This window comes from Cnephaeus nilssonii (genome assembly GCF_951640355.1).
Source record: "Cnephaeus nilssonii genome assembly, chromosome: 19".
NCBI lineage: Eukaryota > Metazoa > Chordata > Mammalia > Chiroptera > Vespertilionidae > Cnephaeus > Cnephaeus nilssonii.
Window position 1 is genome coordinate 16,006,667 of NC_137090.1, and position 21,682 is coordinate 16,028,348.

At 57.5% G+C, this 21,682-nt stretch overlaps 2 protein-coding genes across 2 annotated transcripts; both read left to right on the forward strand.

Annotated features, from left to right (window-relative positions):
* The first annotated feature begins 1,168 nt into the window (after nucleotides 1–1,168).
* ZNF385C (zinc finger protein 385C) lies at nucleotides 1,169–21,589 on the forward strand. The gene is made up of 8 exons (XM_079799205.1): nucleotides 1,169–1,280; nucleotides 12,387–12,535; nucleotides 14,343–14,453; nucleotides 16,858–17,023; nucleotides 18,461–18,754; nucleotides 19,291–19,487; nucleotides 19,827–19,937; nucleotides 20,394–21,589. Exons 1-8 carry the CDS (start codon nucleotides 1,271–1,273, stop codon nucleotides 20,628–20,630), a joined length of 1,275 nt encoding a protein of 424 aa, XP_079655331.1. The 5' UTR covers nucleotides 1,169–1,270; the 3' UTR covers nucleotides 20,631–21,589.
* On the forward strand, nucleotides 7,385–10,942 carry LOC307115529 (uncharacterized protein C17orf113; the record flags this gene model as incomplete). Its single annotated transcript, XM_079798733.1, has 2 exons — nucleotides 7,385–7,927; nucleotides 9,458–10,942. The coding sequence occupies 2 exons, from the start codon at nucleotides 7,385–7,387 to the stop codon at nucleotides 10,940–10,942; spliced, it is 2,028 nt and encodes a 675-aa protein (XP_079654859.1).
* Nucleotides 21,590–21,682: the final 93 nt, after the last annotated feature.

Here is a 21,682-nt window from a genome sequence, read left to right on the forward strand (position 1 = left end):
CATCCCCCCTCTGCTGGTGAACCTGACCACCAGCACCTCCCCCCGGGACCGCCAGGAAAGGCAAAGCCATCTGGGTGGAGAACCTGGGGGCTTAGCTCAGATCCCCGCCCCGGCAGGAGACAAAGGTCCCGTCTGTGTCTCTAGGTGGGTTAATTGGCTCTGGGCTTGAGTTTCGTTTTTTCCTCCCCACACCAGCAGGTCCTTCCCCCGGAGCCTCTTCCTAACAAACCTGTTTTCAGGAGCTGCTGCTGCCAACCCCTCCCCAGACCTTCCTTGCAGCACTGGCTGCTCCGGAGATTACAGGGTATTGTCTGGTGGAGACAGGATGCTGAGGGGGTGGGGGGCTAGCCCTGGGACCCAGGCTTGGAATGCAAGACTGGATCCAGCTGTGGGTTGGCTGTCTCTTCTCCCCACCCACTCCCCTCCCAGCCAGCCACCAGGTGCTCAGGTGAAGAGAGACGCAGCCTGTTTTCCGGAAGAGGAGGGAAGAAAGGGGCAAATGGAGGAGAGAAAAGACTGGGGGTGGGCGCGTGGAGAGGGAAGAGGGAGGGCAGGAGAGAGGTGTCAGAAGTTCTAGCTGACCCGATGACCACCACCACCCCTTCCCGCATTGCCCAGGTAGCAGGTCCAACAGTCCAGATCCTGGACTGAGAGGGGCAAGCTCCCTTCCCCCACCGCCACGGCCAACCCTGGGGCGAAGTGGTAATACCTCCCTTAGCCTCAGTTTCCCCTTCAGCAAAAGGAGTAAATTTAGGGAGCTGGTGGGCTCACTGGACAGGAGAAGTGGGCTCCTGAAGCAGCAAGCCCTGAGGCAGGGCTTCAAAGATTAGCAGCAAGAACTTTGTGGCAGGCAGAGCGGGGCCCACAGCACCCCCTTGCCTGGAGGTGTCTGCTGGGCAGGGTCAGCTATTGGCTTCAGTGTAAGAGGCACTGGGGCGGGGCTGCTGGGATGCGGGGAGTGGATGCTCCCTGACACTCTCCCCCATCCCTAGTCTCCGCATTTGGCCCCTCCCCTCCCCTAAGGGAAGGAAGTGCCCAGTCCTTTCCACCCCTGGTTGGGATGGAGGAAACCAGGGACTAGGCAGCTTGTTCCTGGCACGGGGAAGCAGGGCCTGGTAGCCGCCGCTTTCCAGGCAGGAGCAGGAGTCCCTCCCTCGTGCCCTCCCCTCCTGTCCCTCGCATCCCCCACCCCCTTCCCTCTGTCACTCTCTGGCTGGGTTTCATTTGCTCCTCACTCCGCGCTCAGCGGTGCCTCCCTCCGAAGCAGAGAATGCTCTTGGGTGAGTACTGAGGGCCCAGGAGCCCAGGAGGCCTCTTCCCTCTCCCAGCCCTAACCTTTTCCTGCGTTTGTTGGCTTCCAAAAGTTGTCTGTTAAGAGACTCCCATGGGCAGTGGACTCTTGGTACATTTTCCTAGGTCCAGGGCTGGGCAAGGGAGCCCCCACTCTGGCTGGGAACAAAGGTGGGGGCAGGAGTGGCAGGAAGCATTGGGGAGCTACAGGCCACCCTGCAGCAGTGAATGTGCCACACTTGGGGCAGACATGCACCCAGGAGCCTGCATCAAACCTTCCTTGTATCAAATCACACCCTTCCACTGCCTCTGAGAGCTGCCTGGAGCCTCCGAGGAGTGTTAGGGGAGGGCGTTGTTATTGCAACAGAGAAAGACAGACAGAAGGACATAGAGGGAGGCCGGCAGAAACCTAGGGTGCGCCTACCTGAGGTCCAGCCACTGCGCTGGGGTCAACGCCGATGGCCCCCTTTCTCCCTGGTCTTCTGGCGCACCTCTCCACACTGGGGTTTTCTGGCCCTCTTTGAGGGAGACAGCCATTACCTTTTAAGGGGGGCTTTGGGGAACCCCTTCCATGGGCTGGAGGCTGGGACAGATTCCCTCTTGTGACTGGCTTGGGGGTCTTCCTCCAGCACGAGATGGAGGGAGCCTGGAACATCACCACCTCCTGAGTGCTGGCTCACCCAGAAGTGGATTGGGGGCCCTGGAGAATGTGGGGAGGACCCCCCTGGACTTGGTGGGAGTAGGCAAGCAGGGGGTCTTGGTTCAACCTTCCATTCCCTGCCTTTGGCTCTCTCTCCCTCCTGGACTCCCTCTTCTTTCGCAGAGTATTGGTTTTATCTGTGATAGAAACAGCAACTTGACTATTTGAGGTGTGTGTGTGTGTGTGTGTATGCCTGGGGTGGGGGGAGCCCTACCATCTGCCCCTATGGACTGTGGGAGAAAGAGACTCTGGGTTTGGCTACAGGCGCTTGTGGGTATGTCAGATGCATCTAATTTTGTAAGCGGGGTGTGTGCACACACCCACCACTGGGTGAGCGTGTCTGTATACGGGCCTTTGTGCACATGCATCTCTGCCTGTGTGTGCTGCGGCGTGCCTGTGTTTTGCATTGCCTGTATATGCCTTTCTAGGGTCTGTGCGTCCTCGCGTGTCTATCCCTCTGGGTATATGTGATCTGAGTGCCTCTTTGTTGATCTTGCCTGTCTGTGTGTACGTGCACGCTCACGCGTGGCCCCTGGCCAGCATGGGCATCTGTCTCTGTGTGGGTGCCACCTCCGCATGTGAATACATCAGTGTGCGTAGACAGTGCCATCCTGGGGAGATGGGTGTGCCTGTAGCCATCTGCGTGTGGGCCTACGGACCTCATGCTGTATGTCCCCGTGCTTTGCTGTGTGTCTTTCCCAGTGATGGCAAAACAGCAGAATGTGGTTCCCCCGGAGCCGCTCCCTTGGGTGGCAGCCAGGGCGATGCTATTTCATGAGCCCGCCGCTCTTCTTTCCCGCCCCAGCCTCAGCTGGACCCCTGGGGGTGAGCTGTTCTCGGCCACACTGTCTGATCTGTTCACGTTTGACCAGAGAAAAAACCTGCCCTCTTGAGGAGCCATCCAGTGAGCCGTGGGTCCCAGATATGACCCCTGGAGGGATGCTCTGCGACGCTTAGCCAAGGCGGCTGTTCTGCTGCCAAATGCCATCAAAGACCCTCCACACCTGACCCTTTTGTGGGTGCAGGGTTTTAGACCTGTCAGGCTGGATGGTGCCATCCTGGGGCAGGTGTGGGGGCTGTGGTGTCTCCCTTCATTAGTGTACCCACAAGCCAAGCAGTCACACGTGTGTGCATGTGCCATGACTCACGCATCATCGCAGCGGCCCTGGAGGCCAGGTTCACAGTGAATGTCAGAGGCAGACAGTGGGTGGCACAGAGCAGCGTGTGTGAGGGGTGCTGGGGGAAGTTCCCGATGGCCCCCGGAGAGGCCCCGACCTCAAATCTACGTGTGCCCGAGGCCTTGTGTGGGAGAGTAGTGGACCCAACTGTGAGGAGCTGAAAGGCATTTCGGGGTGACTCTGTACCAACTGAAGGGAGACTGAGTCACCAGTTGCCCTGGCACCCCCTCTTCCAATGACCTCCACACCCAGCAACTCATTTGGTCCTCAGACCCGTCCTGCCCTGCCCTTTCTGCCTCGCCTGGCTGCAGTTCCCACTTCATGGATGAGGAAACTGAGGCTCTTAGCTGAGTGTCCAGCCCAAGACCACGTCACTGTCCACAGAGCTCCACCGCAGGCCTCTAGACTCCAAGTCTGGGAGGGCTGGGGTGCCACGCACCCACATTCCTCCTGCAGGGAGCCCACAGCCTCTCTTCCCCGCTCCAGGGAACCCGCACAGGGGTGGGCCTCTGTGCATCTGAGAGTTCTGGGAAGAAATCACTCCTTCCTCTCCTGACACACCATGCCTGTCACCCCCATTACAAATAACTACAAATAACTCCCTAGTGAAGACATTCCGCGCCCAGCTCAAACACCTCCTGAGTTCCCCACCTGGCCCAAAGATCAAAATCCCCAGGGTTCCCTGCAGGGCCTTCCAGCAGCAGGCACTGCCCCCCAGCCCCACCCATCCCAGCCCCCATACCTCCTCTCTACCTTGACCTTTGTGAACCGCTCTGCACTTTTAACTTCCGGTGCTCTGCCAGTCCCACTGCCTGGAATGCCCTTCCCCTGCTACATTTCCCTGACCCTGCTGTGAAAACAAACCGACTCGGGGGGGGCGGGGGGGGGGGAATCTTGGGCTTCCTGCCTGCTCCTCCGTGATCCCGAAGCCTCTGGGTCATAGCTCTCAGAGCACTTGCCAGCCTCCAGCCTCCACCCGGAGCGCTCTACCTGGTCTGGCTCTCCGTCCGTGAGCTCTCACCTGGGAGCGCCTCTGGGAACCTACAGGTGACTGACGAGTGAATGAGTGCTGTGCCTCCCGCCCCGGGGAGCATCCTTCCTGTGGTCTAACCGCAGTAGCTCCGGCTGCAGCGGCGGCGGCTGGGATGGATGCGGGGGACCCTGGGCCGCGTGCGTCGAGGGGACCGAGCGCGCGGCAGGTGGGCGCGGCCAGGTGAGCCCGGGGTTAGGGTGTGTGTGTGGGGGGGGGGGGGTCGCGCCCCCGGCCCTGCGCTGGCTGCTGGCGCCTCTTCGCCGCGGTTACCGCTAGTGGCTGCTGTCGCTTGGTGCAGCCCAAGGAGACCGCGGCCAGAGCGTCCACCCGCAAGATGGTGGCTCCCGCGGCTCCGTGAGTGTGTGCGGGCGGGGCGGGGGCGGGGGCCGGCGGGGGTGAGGGCGGGTGGGGCGGGGCGGGGGCCAGCGGGCAGGGCGTCTCCTCCGGAGCTGTCTGGCAGGGGGCGGGCAACAAGGTTCCCGGGCCAGTGGGGGATCGGTGCCTTGGATGACCCATCCGAGGGCTCCTCCCCCAGGTGCCCCCCAGAAGTTCCCCAGCCCTCAGGGTCCCCACCCCAGGGAGACAGGCCGGGCATGCAGGGAGCCCTAGCCTCACTCGGGCTGCCAGGGGAGGGGTCGCCCACCTCTCCTCTGCCTGGACCTTGGACTCTTAGTGGTGTCCTAATAGGAGCCTGAGGAGCAGGTTTGGGACCACCGTCCTGGGGCTAAATAAGCCCGATGTTTGAGGCTTATGTGCCCGATGGAGTGGGGGTGGCAGACCTACACACCGAGGCCCCAGGGCCCACAGGTTGGGCCTGCTCCCGTCCTGCTGTCCAGGGTAGGAGAGGTGCCAGGGACCTGGGTCTGAGACAGGGCAGCCTCGGACTGCACCCCATCAGCCTGGCTCCCTCGGGTTGAGGTGGGGTCTGTTTTGTTTTGTTTTTTGAGTGGCGCTGTCCCATAGAACTCTCTGGGATGTTGTAAGTGTTCTCTGTCTGGCCTGTCTAATGCAATAGCCACTAGCCACATGTTGCTATTGAGAATTTGGACTGTGGCTAGTGCGACTGTGGAACTGAATTTAATTTTTTTTCCCTTTAATTCCGATCCGTTTTTAACGGCCACTTAGGCTAGCGGCTAGCGCATCAGACAGTGCAGTTTCGGAATCTCCATCTTCCCGTGCATCCTTCCTACCTACGCTTTTGATCTTTTCTCAGAAACAGCCGAGGTCTGGTAGTCATTCTGTCCCCTCTGCAGGATGGGGCCGGAGAGCCCGTTCCTAGGTGCCTGGAAAGGATGTGACACACTTCCAGAGGGGTATCACCTTGGCCTTGCCCCTCCTCCCCTTTCAAAGACCCTTTGGCGATGGGCTGGACAAGGTCACTGAGTCCTAGGATTCTGGGAGGAAAGGATGTCAAAGGCAGCTTTTTTACCACCCAACGGGTGCCCAAGGGCCCACGCCACTGCTCATTCGGCCTGAGAGCTCATGCTTCCTTATTCACTCACTCCCCAAATTTTGCCAAGCACTGTTCCCTTCTCTGGGGCTCAGTCACAAGAGAGAGAGAATATACCAAGCAATAGATCTGCACAGAAATGCGCATATCTGTAAACGGTGGGGAGTGCAATAGAGGGAATAAACAGGGGATAGTGACAACAAGGAGGGGACTTCCTAGGATCCGACCATTCAGAAGCCTCCTCATAAGAGGGGACAGTTAAGCTAAGACCAGAGCGGAAGTGCAGGGTGGGAATATTCTGGAAGAAAGCACAGCTTGTGTGCAGGCCCTGAGGATAGAATCTGGCACTCTGGAGGAACCAAGAAAAGGCAGGTATAGCTGGAAAGGGAGGGAAGGACAAGTGGCTGCCAGCATTTATTTGGCAGACCTGGAAAGGGATTCTGGCACTGACCCAGAGCAACAGGCCGTAGTGGAGGGGTTTAAAAGCAGCGTTTTCAAGAGGCCCCTCTGGCTGCTAGGGTTTGGATGGCTCAGACATGGGTAAGAGCAGGAACCCAAAGGGCCACCAGGAAGCAACTGGCATAGTCCAGGCAAGAGATGAAGGGGCCTAGATGAGGAAGGTGGTAGAGGCATGGAGAGAAGGGAAGAGTTAGAGCTAGTTTGTGGAGATGGAATCAACAGGCCCTGTGGATAGACCAGGTCCCGGATGTGGAAGGGAGTGGGGCTTAGGGGGGCATGTTTCTGGCCAGAGCACCTGGGTGGGAGGATGGGCCATTTCCTGGACTGGGGACAACGGGGAGAGGAGCACATTTTGTAGGGACAGAGTGCAAGTTCCATTTGACAAACCTGGAAGGTGGTTGGACGGAGAGGTGTGGTGCCCAGAGGCGTGGCCCAGACCGGAGTTGTATGTTTCAGAATGGCCAGCAGAGATGGTTCTGAACTCTCTGGACAGGTTGAGGTTGGGAAGAGGAGGTGGGGAAGACAACAGAGGCCAAGGAGAGGCTGATGGGGGGAAGTGTGGTGTGTGTGTGTGTGTGTGTGTGTGTGTGTGTGTGTGTGTGTGTAAGGGATCTCCAGAGAAAATCCAGTGGCCCCAGGAGCTCAGCTTTGTGCTAACTTCCTTCTAATGAAATAAATGACTGTGGTCTGGCGGGATCAGTCATCCTTTGGGCAACGAATCAGGAGGCCTAACTTTTTGTTCTGGCTCAGCCACAAATTATTCATGAGTCCTGAGAACCACTCTGTCTCTAGGACTCAGTCCCTCCACCCATAGTTGTATAGGTGGTGCCGGTCTTTCCAGCTCCGAGTTCTGGCATGCTTCAGCTGTCAACACTAAATAATGCCTTGTCCTGGAAGGTGGGGCTGGGGCTCCCATACCTCCCCACTTTGGGTAATATCCTATGGCCCTTTGCATAACCCCGCCCACTCCCAATAGCCCTTCCCCATTGGGTTCAGGCCACCCCTCAGCTGGGGAGTGCTCTGTGGGCAGTGTGAATCCTTGGTGGACTCCCTAACACACCTCCCTTGTCTCTTTCATCTCCAGTCTCCCACCAGCAGAGCAGGAATAAAGTTTCCTGGCTAAGTTAGATGGATGGTCCCCAATAGCCAGGCGGGCGCCCTTCTCCTGCCTCCCCACCAACTCCCCTTATCAAGGGACGTGACTCTGTGTGTGTGGGAGGCTGGGAGTTAGAGCATTTGGGTGGGAGTTGGGGTGCCCTGCCCCTCGAGCAGGAATGGTGCCCCCGGGGAAGAAACCAGCTGGAGAGGCCTCCAACTCCAATAAGAAGTGCAAGCGTTACTTCAACGAGCACTGGAAAGAGGAGTTTACCTGGCTGGACTTTGACTATGAGCGGAAGCTGATGTTCTGCCTTGAGTGCCGCCAGGCCCTGGTCCGGAACAAGCATGGCAAAGCTGAGAACGCCTTCACCGTGGGCACCGACAACTTCCAGCGCCACGCCTTGCTGCGCCATGTGACCTCGGGGGCTCACCGCCAGGCTCTGGCCATGAACCGGGGCCAGCCCACTTTTGAGGGCCAGTCTGAGGAAGGAGGGGCCTCCCCAGGCCTGGCGACCACCCCTACCTCCAGGAGCATCAAGGTGGAGGTGGACCCTGCCAAAGTGGCTGTGTTGACCACGGTGTACTGCATGGCCAAGGAGGATGTGCCCGACGACCGCTGCGCTGCCCTACTCGAGCTACAAAGGTTCAACTTGTGCCAGGCGCTGCTGGGCACGGAGCGTGGTGATTACTACAGTCCCAGGAGGGTGAGGGACATGCAGGTGGGTGGCAGCCAGAGGTATGGGGGAGGGCTTGGGGAGGGAGGACATTGAGCCATCTGGCACAGTGCCAGCATGCCAGGCCCCGGGGCATCAGCCAGAGCACTTCATTCATACCTTCACCCATCAGAACCTTCACTGAGAGTGTATTGTGTGTCTGGGCTTGGGCCAGCTGCTGAGAACACAGCAGGGAAGCAGCCAGATCGGGCCCTGTCCTCAGGGGCCCAGGGGCATTCCCCTCACTACCTAGGCCAGAGATAGCAAACTGGGGGCCCTGAGGGCTTCATTGGCCCACAGAAGTGTTTTTCTTCTTATTATTTTTTTAAACCCAGAAACTCTTTTTTCCATTGATTTTAGAGAGAATGGAAGGGAGGGGTGAGGGGGAGAGAGAGAAAGAGAGAGAGAAACACCTAAGTGAAAGAGACACATTGATTGGTTGCCTCCTGCTCATGCCTCTACTCAACCGAGGTATGTGCCCTTGACTGGGAATCAAACCAGAGACCCTTCGGTCCAAGGGCCGTTGCTTTAACCACTGAGCAAACGGCCAGGGCTGTTTTTATTGATTTTAGATAGAGAGGAAGGGAGAGGGCAAGAGAGAAATATCGATCGGCTGCCTCCTGCACGCCCTCTACAGAGGATTAAGCCCGCAATCCAGGCATGTGCCCTGACCAGGAATCGAACCAATGACCCTTTGATGCATGGGATGACGCTCAACCAACTGAGCCACACTGGCCAGGGCCCCAGTGTTTCTAAAAATGTTTAATTAGCTTCCAAGTTTAACGAAAGGAGACATTACATATGAAAATCTGGATTTGTTACTTGTACTGAAAAGCTAGGTCCCCATGCTCTCAGGGCATGAAGTGGTGGAGTTGGGGAGCAAGAATGGACTTCCCCATTCCCTCTGTTTTATCCCTGGCCCACTTCGAGCTCAGTATTACCCACGTGGCTCCTGGGGGCATGCAAGTTGCAACTCTGTCCTAGGTACTTACTGGCTGTGTGAGCCCTAGGGGCTGGTGTGGGGGTGGGGGAGTTGATCTCATCTTACAGAGAAATGGCAAACAGACAAGGAGAACACACAGCTGGGGCCTTATGTCACTGGCCAGGAGTTAGGAGTGAACATGGCTATCAGTTAATCCCTGGACAGCAGAGAGGAGGGAGAGCCCCAGGAATAAGGCAGACTGGGTGATGCTGTAGAAATACACACACACACACACCGAACTCTGTAGAACGTTTACAGTTCATAAAGCATTTTTCATTTATAAGCACAAAAACAAAAAGTTATATTTATAATTCACAAGAACCTCTGGAGGAGATGACGGGCACCTATTAGCCTGATTTTAGAGCTAAAGATATTGAGGCTCAGAGAGGTGAAATGACTTGCCCAAGATCACACAGCCAACACGTGGCACAGCTAGGATTAGTCCCCAAGTCTGTCTGACGCCAAGGCCTGTGCTCACCCTGTACTGTCTGCCTCCCCTTCTCAGGACAAGCCTAACTCTGCCCGCCCTCCCTTTCTCTCTCTGGCTGTCCCAGGTGGCCATGGCCAGTGTCTTGCACACAGAGGCTTGCCAGTGCCTGAAGGCATCCCCGTATGTGGGGCTGGTGTTGGACAAGACCAGAGACTGGCCCGAGTCCCACAGTCTGGCCTTGTTTGCCACGTCGGTGTCCCCCTGTGATGGCCAGCCTGCCACCACCTTCCTGGGCAGTGTGGAGCTACAGGAGGGCGAGGACACTGCTGGCCAACTCCTGGACATCCTGCAGACCTTCGGCGTGTCTGCAGCCAAGCTAGCCTGGCTCAGCTCAAGCCTCCCCAGTGACTGCCTGGGGAGCGTGGGCCTGCAGCTCCGGGCCACCTGCCCGCTGCTCACGGAGCTGCACTGCCTCCCTGGCCGGCCAGATCCTGAGCCCCCGGCCTACCTAGGTGAATATGAAAGTGTCCTGGATGCCCTATTCCGCCTCCACGGTGGTCCCAGTTCCCACATGGTCCCTGAGCTGCGGGCAGCCCTGGACCTCGCAGCCATCGACTTGGCAGGACCACGGCCAGTGCCCTGGGCCTCCTTGCTGCCTGTGGTGGAAGCAGTGGCTGAGGCTTGGCCTTGCCTGGTGCCCACCCTGGAGGCCTCTGCCCCAGCCTCACCAACAGCTAGGGCGCTGGCCCTCGCCCTGCGCCAGTTCACCTTCGTGGCCTTCACCCACCTGCTGCTGGACACTCTGCCCTGCGTGCAGAAGCTCGCCCTCGTCCTGCAGCCGGAAGACCCACACTTGGCCTTGCTGCAGCCCCTGGTGATGGCCGCTGCGGCCTCCCTCCAAGCGCAGCGAAGCTCCGGTGGCACGCGCCTCCAGGGCTTCCTGCAGGAGCTGGCGTCCTCCGGTCCCGACTTGGGCGGTGAGCGCTGTACCTACCGCGGCCTGGAGTTGGTCGGCTACTCCGAGGCTGCGGTCCAGGACTTGGAGCGGCTGCGGGGGGCCTTCTTGGACTCCATGCAGAAAGGGCTGCGGGACTCCTACCCAGGGCCCTCGCTGGATGCCGTGGCCGCCTTCTCCGCGATCTTCGATCCCCGCCGCTACCCGGAGACACCCGAGGAGCTGGGCGCGCACGGCGAGGGGGCGCTGCGGCTGCTGCTGCGCGCCTACGCCCCGGCGGTGGTGCGGCCGCGCGCGCTCGGCGACTTTGCGCTCTTCAAGCGCGTGGTCCGCAGCCTCGGGCGGCTGGGCCCGCGGGCTCTGTGCGCCAGGCTGGCGTGCGCGCACTCGGAGCTGCACGAGCTCTTCCCCGACTTCGCCGCCCTCGCCACCCTGGCCTTGGCGTTGCCGGCGGGCGCCGGCCTCCTGGACAAGGTCGGCCGCAGCCGGGAGCTGCGGTGGTGGGGGCAAAACGGGGCCGGGGAAAGCCGGGGCGACCCTGTGGTCAAGATCGCTGTGGATGGTCCCCCGCTACACGAGTTTGACTTTGCGCTGGCCGTGGAGTTTTTAGAGAGTGGGTGGGGGGAGGGGTTGCTGGGGTCGCAGCTCACGTGAGGGTGGCCGCCTTCCCTCTACCCAGCCAGCCCGGGGCCCTGGGTACTCGAAGGGCCAAGCCGGACTTGCCCATGCTGCATCCGAGCTGACTTGCTAACTGTGGCCTTCCGTTCACCTTCCCCATGCTTCCTCGGCTCCACGCTGAGGACTCACCCAGCCCTGTGGGCTGTGGGCTGTGGAGGAGGGCCTGGGTCAAGGGGGGCCTGGGCAGTGGACAGAGATGCTAGGGTCTGGGGCACCCTGACTATTGCTCCTGACAATTCTAGAGTTTGGTGAGGAGCAGCTCACCCCTTTCCCTTTGGATTCATCCCAAGTTTTGGCCCTAAAATTGTTGAGGGTGGGGGTTCTTGTTTGGAGGCCGGAAGACTGGGGCTCCAGAATGAAGGGATTGAGGGACAGAAGAATGTGGTCCTTGCCTTTCTCAGCCCCACTCCTGGCAGCGTCCCTTCTCTTCAGATAGGACCGGGGAGCAGACCACTGTCTGTCTGACGCAGCACCCCACTCTGCGCACAGCTAACACTTCAAGGGAGGCAGTGTGCCCTCCCTCCCCCCACCAGGGCTGCTTGAGGCTTTCATGTATATGACCATGTATATAGACATATCAGTCTATAAATATGAAACAAATCTATCCTATTTTTCATAACGGTAACACATAAATCTAAAAGGACTTCTTTTCGTTTTGCAGTGATAGGGTCCAAAAACGTCCCAAATGAACTGGACTTGTTACTAATTGTTTTCTTTTTTGAAGTCTGGCTGTTCTCCCAAGTTCCTTGACTCTGACCTTTAAGACCAAAGACTATAAAACCACAGTGTCGCCCCCCCGCCCCCCCGCCGACTCCCCCCCTTCCAGGCCTGACCCAGGGATGCCAATGGAGGGCTTTGTGCCTCCTGGGGGAAGCAGTTGGGGCCTCGCCGGCGCTGGGGGACACATCCCTTCAGATTCCAAGGGTTTCCCCTCCTCTCTGACAGCCCTTGCTGGGCAGATGTGGGGATCTGGAGAGGGGAAGTGAGAAGGGAGGGGGAGGGCCTTTCCCCAGGCCTCCTGGGTTTGGGTTTAATTTGCAATAAAGAGGAATCCCAGCTCATGTGCAGTCTCCATGGTGGTGTGTGTGTGTCAGGGGCCTGCCCTGGCGCCTCTGCCCCCTCCCTTGGCCTGGCTCCCCTTAAGCATTCATCTGGGCCTCTGTGAGGGCGGGAGGGTCATCCTTCTGGGCTGGGAGCCCTACGCTGTGGATTCCCTGCTTCTGCTGCCCCCGTTGTGGAGAGGAGAGGCACAGAGATGGGCTGTGCTCGCCCTGGGCTTGGCCAGGGCTCCTTTGTGAAGAGGGAGACAGGAACTGTGTCCTGGCTTCACACCCAAGAAGCCCATCGGCTTCTTCTGGCTGTGGGGGTAGGATTGTCCTGTGGCTCCCCATTTCAGACCCTGCCCTTCTTCCTCCTGCAGCAGGCCCGGCATCCAGCACCCCCAGCCCCCTGCTGGCCTCCCTGCCCCTGGCTGCCAGGCCTCTGCAGCCCCCGCTGGACTTCAAGCACTTGCTCGCCTTCCACTTCAATGGCGCTGCCCCGCTCAGTCTCTTCCCCAACTTCAGCACGGTACGGGCTGGGCTGGCGGGCGGGGGCATGCAGCCACGCTGGGGGTGGGAATGGAAGGTGGGCTCCGATGAGCCGGTTCTCAGAAGGTGGGCCTAACCAGGAGCTCATTTTCCTCCAACATCCCCAAGAGACTAGGTGCTCCCAAAATAGAGACACCCCCCGCCCCCCCAGGCCCAGCTCTTTGGGCAAGGGGAGGAGAATGGTGTCTCCCCAGTAACAACTGCTGAGCCTGTAGGGTCTGTACTGTAGATTTCACTTGAGTTTTGGTATAGGGACTTCTATGGATGATTTGTGTATGAGTGTGTGCAATTGCGTGTGCCTTTCTGTGTTAGTTTGTAAATCCATAGGTCTTTGTGTGTTGTTTGTGGATGTGGATGCGTGTTGGTGTCCTGTGTGTGTGTGTTTGTAAACAACTCCTTGTTTCTCGGTATGTAATATGTGTGCCTGGGTATCTGAGAGGTGTTTTGTGTCTTTGTGTTGACTATGTGTGTTTTGGTGTGTGTCTGACCTCTGCGTGTGTTTTGCGTGGGTTGGATGATTGTGCCTTTGTGTGTGCTTGTCTGCCATTTGTGTGTGTATTATTCTGCATGTCTCTGTCACCTGTAACTGTAAGCTCATGTGCTATCTGTCTGTGTACTAGTCTGTGTATTTCCATGTGTGTATGTGTGTGAAGAACAAGGGTAGTGAGCATGAATTAGACTTCACTACATGAGCCATAAGGAATGCTCCCCCCCTTTTAATTTTGAAAAATCAAATGCAGTCATCAATGAGGCCCACCCCACCCTGACAAGATGGTGGGGAATTCGGCTTCAGTCACCCTGAGGCATCCCTTCCTGCCTGCCTGCCTGCCCTCCAGCGTTGTGCAGAGGTCCCCAGGAACCTGACACTTTTGGGGAGGGTCCTCTGGTCTTAGGTTTCTGCTGTCACCTGCTGACATGCTCACTGTTCAGGCACATGGACCCTCAGGAATGGGTGAAGCGCTGTTGTCCTGATCGCTGGGGGCCCTGCAGGCCATTCTCTGAGGCCCTGTCCCCTGCTGCCTCGGCCCTGGTTGCTTCGGGAATTAGAACCTCTTTCTGTTCTCAGGGAAGTTCCTGAAACCATGCTTTTCTCTCCCTGTCTTCCTGAGAGAAGAGAACAGAAAGTTCTGGACAATCTAGGCCCCTGAGAAAAGAGAAGAAAAATTTATTTAAAATAAGAAAAAGGCACACACATTAACATTCCAAAGAAATGATTCTATTACTCAGGGAACCCTGCAGCCTCTACCTGCTGTCACCTGCTCCATCCTGGCCCCCGCCCCTCCCCTGGCCGGGGCTTCCTCTCCCTCTCAGGCCCTGCGGCAGTGGCAGGGCTCATAAGATAAGCCTGATCTCCCCAGCCATTAGGTCCAGCACAAGGCTGGGTTATGGGAGAGGAAATTCCAACAGAGGGATTCTGTCCCCGCCCTGCCTCTCCCTCCCCCCAACAATCTGTCCCCAAATAGGATTCTTGTGAATGAGAAAAAAATAAAAAACAGAGACCAGAGGCAGCAAGAAATGCCAGGGTGATCACCAGGACATGGTTCTATCTCTCAAGATCATGGAGGTCACCTTGGCCATCCCCCTGCCTCCACGCAGAAGCCAGGCTGACAGATAAAGCCTGCCGGGGACGAGGCTGTTTCTTTTGTTGGGTCTGGCATCACAAGGAGGGCAAAGTTCTTCCTAAGGGTGACCACTGCCCTCCTGGACAGCCTTTAGTTTGGGGCGTTTTGTACTGCCCCCTTCCCGGGCCAACCCCAGAGTTACTGTGCCCTCCCACCCCTTCACAGATGGACCCGGTCCAGAAAGCTGTCATCAGCCACACCTTCGGGGTCCCCTCCCCTCTGAAGAAGAAGCTCTTCATTTCCTGTAACATCTGTCACCTGAGGTTCAACTCCGCGGTGAGAGGGAGCCGTGGGAACATGCTGGGGAGCGGCTGGGCAGGGAGAGGGCTGGAGGCTGGGCTTCTGGGATCTTTCCTGGAGGAATAGGCGTAGCAAAGGGGCCGTGGTCTCTGATTTCTATCCGTGGTTGCAAAAGAGGCACTCCTGGTCCTTTAGCCATCCATCCTCTTCTCCATCCCGAGTCCTCTGCCCCTTTCCTCTTCAGTCCCACGGGGACTCCATTTCCCTCCTGTGCTTCTCTCCTGTGTTCTGGACCCTTCTGCCAGACAGAAGACTTGCTCGGCCAGCATGGCTCAGTGCTTGAGCAGCGACCCATGAACCAGGTGGTCACTGTTTGATTCCCGGTCAGGGCACATGTCCGGGCTGCCTGCTCAATCCCCTACCTGCCTGCTCAATCCCCAGTAGGGGACGTGCAGGAAGCAGCCAATCAGTGATGTTTCTCGTCAATGTTTCTCTCTCTCTCTCTCCCTCTCCTTTCCTCTCTCTAAAAATCAATAAAAATGTATTTTTAAAAGAGAGTGTGAGAGAGAGACATTGCCCTTCCCCACTCTGGTCCCAGGAGCCACCCGTCAGCTCCTGGTTTGGAGCCGAGTTCTTTTTTTCTTTTAATGTGTTGTTGTTGTTTTGACAATTTTTATTTACTTATGAGAGAGAGAGAGAGAGAGAGAGAGAGAGAGAGAGAGAGAGAGAGAGGTGTGTTTCCACTTATTTATGCATTCATTGGTTGATTCTTGTATGTTCCCTGACCAGGGATTGAACCTGCAACCTTGGATGATACTCTAACCAACTGAGCTACCCAGCCAGGGCAGGAGCTGAGTTTTGGGGGTTTTGTTTTTGTGTTTTTGTTGTTGTTTTGTTAATCCTTACTTGAGGATTTTTTCCCCCCCTATTGATTTTTAGAGAGAGTGAAAGGAAGGGAGGGAGGGGGAGAGAGAGAGAGAAACATGAATGTAAGAGAGACATTGGTTGCCTCCCGCACACGCCCTGACTGGGGCTGGGGATCCAACCCAACCCAGGTATGTGCCTTTGACTGGGAAACCTGCGACACTGCGGTGTTTCTAACCACTGAGAAACACTGGCCAGGGCTGGAGCTGAGCGGGGTTTTTGTTTTTAATTTATTTCAGAGAGGAAGGGAGTGGGGGAGAGAGAGAGAAACATCAATGATGAGAGAGAACCACTGATCGGCTGCCTCCTGCACGCCCCACACTGGGGATTGAGACCACAACCTGGGCACGTGCCCTGACTGGGAATCAAACCGTGACCTCCCGGTTCATAGGTTGACACTCAACCCTGAGCCATGCCAGCCTGGCAGGAGCTGAGCTCTTAAAGCACCTGAGAGTGTATAGAATATGTTTGTTCATGCCTATTGTCTTAATTAGTTCTCATGATACAACTGTGAGGTGGACAGAGGTGCAATTATCATCCCCTTTTCAGGCGAGGAAACTGACCTCAGAGAGGTTAAGTAACCTGCCTGAGGCTACACAGCTGGTAAGTAGCAAGGCTGGGATCTGAACCCAGGCCTGGCTGACCCCAAGGCCTGCATACTGTCTACCATAGCCTGCCCCTGGAGAGTGAAGGGACCTCTTTCTGGCTTCTCGGGGAAGGTTTACCTTCTGTCCGGGCAACTCTGGGATTTGGGGAGACGCTCTCAGCTGACCTGTTCTAGTGAAAGTGTCCAGGGAGGGGCCTGTCTTTGCTGCATTTGGGAGCAATAAGCAGGGACCCCTGGTTGAAGGAGGGAGGACACTGCCAGACCAGATATGGGGGTTCCTCCAGGCTTTCAGGTTACAAGTTGTGAACCAGCTGGACAGAGAGACTTCACTCGGAGAGAAGATCTGTGTGTTCATGCTGGGCCCCTGCGCAGTGCCCGGCAAATTGCCAGTGCTCAGTAACTATTTGTTGAAAATATGAGAAAGGGATGAATGTCCTGGGGTGCACATATCCCGAAGGATGGGGATTGCTCGGCTTTCTCCATTTGTGCATTTATAAACTCGGTAACTAACATGCATTGAGCACCTACTGTATGAACTAGGCACTGATCATCCAGGTTCTCGTTCAATTCTCACAATCCTGTGAGGTCAGTGTTAACGCCGAGTTTGAGTGAGGAAACTGAGGCTCAGAGAGGCGAGGAGACTTGCCCAAAGATGCACAGCTACTCGGTGGCTGAGTCAGAATTGAAAGCCAGGGGCTGCTTGCCTGGGAGCTCGCGTATGAGTGTGTGTTCTGTAAACCTCAGGGCCATGCATGCACTGTGATGATGATGGCGGTGACGAGGATTCACTCCCTGTGTGGCCCGAGCCCTGCCTCCCTCTGACCTGCCCCATGTCCAAGGCCAGCTTGTGGACAGGACATGTAGACTCAGAGAATGAATGGTGGTGACCCTCTGCCCTCCCCACCCCAGAACCAGGCCGAAGCACATTATAAAGGCCACAAACATGCCAGAAAACTCAAGGCAATTGAAGCCGCCAAGAGCAAGCAGAGGCCCCAAACCCTGGCCCAGGATGGGACACTGGTGGCTCCGACCCCGACCGTGGCCAGTGGAGCCCCCGAAGAGCCGCAGCACAAAGGTCAGTCCTGAACTCTTCTCCCCGCCCCCACTCCAAGTCTGGTTCCTGGCGAGGGGTTGAGAGATGTCTTATTGTTACGTCTGCTCGTGCTGGAGTATTCAGAGACAATAGGCACACATCACAAGTGGACAGCTCAGTGGATTTTCCCGTCTGAATATATCGAGATTAAGAAACTTCTCCCAGCCAAAACTGGTTTGGCTCAAGTGGATAGAGCGTCGGCCTGAGGACTGAAGGGTCCCAGGTTCGATTCCGGTCAAGGGCATGTACCTTGGTTGCGGGCACATCCCCAGTAGGGGGTGTTCAGGAGGCAGCTGATCGATGTTTCTCTCTCATCGATGTTTCTAGCTCTCTATCCCTCTCCCTTCCTCTCTGTAAAAAATCAATAAAATATATTTTTTTAAAAAAAGAAACTTCTCCCGAGCACCCAGAAGCCCACCTTGGGCCCCTTTCAGTCACTGTTTTGTATTAGTTTCGAAGGAACTATAACAACCACGAACTGGGTAGAAGTTTCTGGAGGTCAGAAGTTTGAAATCAGGGTGTCCACAAGGTTGCTTCCTTCATGGAACGGAGAGGGGGGATTTGTTTCATGACCCTCTTTTAGCTTCTGGCGGTTGCTTGGCATTCCTTGGCTTGTGGATGCGTCGCTCCAATCTCTGCCTCCATCCTCACGTCTCGTTCTCCCACGTGTCCGTGGTCTTCTTATAAGGACACCAGTCGTTGGATTAGAGCCCACCCTAAGCCAGTATGACTTTAACTAATTACGTCTGCAAAGACCCTTTTTCCAAAATAAGGCCACATTCTGAGGTTCTAGAGGGACATGAATTTGGAGGTGACACTATTCAACCACCTACACCCCTCCCCCCAGGGTAGCTACGATCCTGACTTCTCAGCATAGACCAGTTTCACTCGGTTTTGATAAATTGTGTAGAATGTAGGCTTTTGTTTGTCTTTCATGAACATTCATGATAAGATTCTTCTGTGGTGCTGTGGTAGTAGCTGTAATTTGTCCTTCTCCGTTGCCATGTAGTATTCCATTGTAGGACCATATGATTTTTTTTAAAACCTATTATCCTATTGATGGGCATTTGAATAGTTTCCAGTTTTATGCTATTATGAATAGTGCTCTATGCACATTCTAGTACCTTTTTAAATTTCCGTTTATTTAACAGCTAGTAACTAGACTGTCAGGGCCGTGAGGAGGGCTGAGATTACTCTGCCCAACTTTTATGATTTCAGATGGGGAAACCGAGGCCCAAAGAGGCCCAGGTCTGCCCAGTGAGTTGGATGGTAGAGTGGGTCTGGAACTCAGCGCTGGTCACCCCTGCACTAGTGACCCGTCCACTCTGCCATGCCAGCCCTAATGCCAGTGCTTAAAATCATGGTCTCGAGAGTCAGCTCCGGCCTCACCCTCTTACCCAGTGCCTCCCACCTCCCCAGCAGCTCCTGTAGACCCTCCTCCTGGCCCCCCACTCCAGCCACCACGGACTCCCGACGCGATGCCCAGGGAGCCCGCCCACGCAGACCTCCTGGATGCTGCCTCCTCTTCCTCTGCTTCCTCCTGCCCACCCTGCTCCCCAGAGCCTGGGACAGAGGCGCCGGGGCCCGAGCCAGTGGCGGCTGCTGTGGGAAGCGGTGTGAGTGGGGAAGGCAGGAGTGAGAAGGGGCGCCTCTACTGCCCCACGTGTAAGGTGACGGTGAACTCGGCCTCCCAGCTTCAGGCTCACAACACAGGTGAGCGTGCCGGCCGGCTGGAGCCCGCCAGCTGGAGTCGGGGGAAGGAGAAGGGTGGGGAGACTGCCCCTCACCAGATGGGGGCAGGCTGGGATTTCTGGGCGCTTTGCTCAAGGACTTGGTAACCGAGACGTCGTGCTCAGTTGTTACTGGGCGTGCATTTCGGTTCCTCCCACTAAGGCTTGAGGGAGAATTGAGAAGAGAAGCAAGGACTGAAGGGTCACTGCAGAGACAGGAGACACCGCTGCCCTCTCTCCTTGGGTCAGCCCCAGAGGGAGGGGCTGAGATTAGAGAAGGAAGCCGGCCAGTTCCATTGCAAGGCGGCCTTCCCTAGGGGGAGGGTGGCTTGAAATGAGAGGGCCTTGTGGGGATGGAAAGAGGAATCTCATGTGGCTGGGGTGGGGGGCGGGGGGGAGTGTATGTGGTGAGCAGCCCCAAAGCTAAAGGGACAACCAAGCTGACCTAGTGTGGAGGGGTCCCCGTGGCCTTGCAGCCCCTCCTCGGTGCTGACACACTTTCTTCTCCCCTTCCACCAGGAGCCAAGCACCGGTGGATGGTGGAAGGTCAGCGAGGGGCCCCCCGAAGGGGCCGGGGCCGCCCAGTGCCCCGGGGAGGAGCTGGACACAAGGCCAAAAGAGTGACCGGGGGCCGGAGGGGCCGGCAGGGGCCCAGCCCCCCTTTTCACTGTGCTGTCTGTCAGCTCCAGGTCAATTCAGAGACCCAACTCAAGCAGGTGGGAGAAGGGAGGCCGGGACTAGGGTTGGAGCAGGGCTGAGGGAGTGGCCCAGTGCCAGGGGAGGAGGGAGGAGGGAGCTGAGGGGAGGAGGTGGGTAGGGCAGGGCCAGGTGGAGGAAGAGGAGCCAGGCTAGTGGGACAGGGGGCTCCTGGAGACAGAGGCCAAGTCTCCCCGCCCCTTCCCAGGGCCACTCCAGGCGATGCCCAAGAAATGTAGGTTCAATGTGTGAACTGTGGGTAGAGAAGGGTGAGCTAGTTGAGGATGATGGGGTAGTTGGGGGTCCTTGGGCTTCCTCATCTTGTTCCCAGTCTGTCTGTCCGTCTGCCTGTCCATTAGCACCTGAGCAGCAGGAGGCACAAAGACCGCCTGGCCGGGAAGCCCCCCAAGCCCTCCAGCCAGCACAGCAAGCTGCAGAAGCACGCAGCGCTGGCTGTGAGTATCCTCAAGGTATCTGTCTCCAGGCAACGGGGCTGGGACCCTGGTCAAGGGAAGGCGGGGAGTGGGGGCCTCCTGGGGAGCTGAGGCAGGAATAAAGCCACCCCTTTCCCAGGCTGCCTGGGGTTGGGTTTTTGGCTCCCGTGGGATCTGCCCAGAGGACTTTCCGGGAGGTGGGCCTGGGTAGGAATCTCGGGTGAGAGCGAGGGGTGGGCGTGCCATCTCCTAGAAACCATCTCTTCCTCCACCCAACACAGCCTCCTCCCTTGGCCCATCCCTTGGGGGCAGGAAGACAGGTGGTGGAGAAAGCCCTTTGGAATGAATGTTTGGGGGCGGGAATGGAGGAGGATTCAGTCTGGAACCCTAAAAGGCAGGTGTATCCTGCAGCAAAAAGCCCCAGGACGGTGCCCAGGGCAGGGGGATGTTCCGGGGTCAGGCTGTGTCCAGTCCTCTCTTTCTTCTTTGCAGTCTAAACTGGCCTTGCAGAAGCAACTCACCAAGACGCTGGCAGCCCGCTTCCTGCCTAGCCCGATCCCCACCGCAGCTGCGGCCATCTGTGCCCTGCCAGGGCCCCTGGCCCTCCGGCCTGCCCCCACCGCAGCCACCACCCTCTTCCCAGCTCCCATCCTGGGCCCAGCTCTGTTCCGCACCCCAGCGGGAGCCGTCCGCCCTGCCACGGGACCCATCCTCTTTGCCCCCTATTAGCCCTTCCAGGGGGGCCAGGGCTGCCTTCCCAGCGGTCCCCTTCCCCACCCTCCTCTCCCCAGGACGCCTCCCTCCGTTCCTACATCCCACAGGGGATTCTTTTCACAGCCGAGGGGTTCCTGACCAACCTAGGAAGAGCTGGGCTAGTTGGAAGGGCAGGTGCCCTTCACTCCATCTGAGTGGGGATTCAACTATTACCCCCTGGCCCCCGGGCCACGCCCACCCTCAGTTCCCCAGCCTTCTAGTCCTGGGCTCCCCGCACTTCCAGCCCAATTTACAGGGAGCAAACTGAGAAATCCCCAAGATCTATGCAAAATCCTAGCCCCAGCCCCCACGGTGCTCTCATTTCCCTCTCAAGACCTACACCCACGTGGCCAAAGGCCCTAGAAATCTTAACAGCCAGCCTAGGGACTAGTCTGTGACTGGCCCCGACTCCCGTGCCCTGGGACGCCCTCCCCACTCACTGGCTTCTCTGGAGAAGGACACGGTGAGGGACGGGCTCTCGAGTCGGTTCCAGGCGATCTGGACACGATGACCACGGGGGCGTGGTGGAAGGCTGGAGGAGGAAGGCAGCCGCGCTGAGGTGGGGCACAGCCACGGTGCTGGAAGCTTTCAGGGGTCATCTCCAAAGGGGTGGGGCTGGGACAGGGGTGGTGGTGACGTTCTGGCTGGGCCCTTTTAACAGAGGACGTGATCAGCCCCCTCTTAGCCTTTTACCCATTTCTCCTGAACTCCAGCTCTGGGGTGGGGGGACACTGGGTTTCCCTCAGACTATGGACCCAGCGAACACGGAATCCCCCCAGGCCTCCCAAATGAAGAGTTTTCTTCTCTCGCTGTTCAACCCCAACTGGTCCCTCGCACAATTCAGCTTTCCCTCCTCCCAACCGACCAGCACCCCAAGCCTCCCTCACTGTGAAGCTGAGTGTTGGGATCCAGTCCGATAACCACAGACCCGTTTTCATGCTAACGTCACAACCTCCATCCTATCCCAGTACTGTCCCCCCCCCCCTCACCCCACAATATGGGACTTTGCCAGTATCCACCTGTATCTT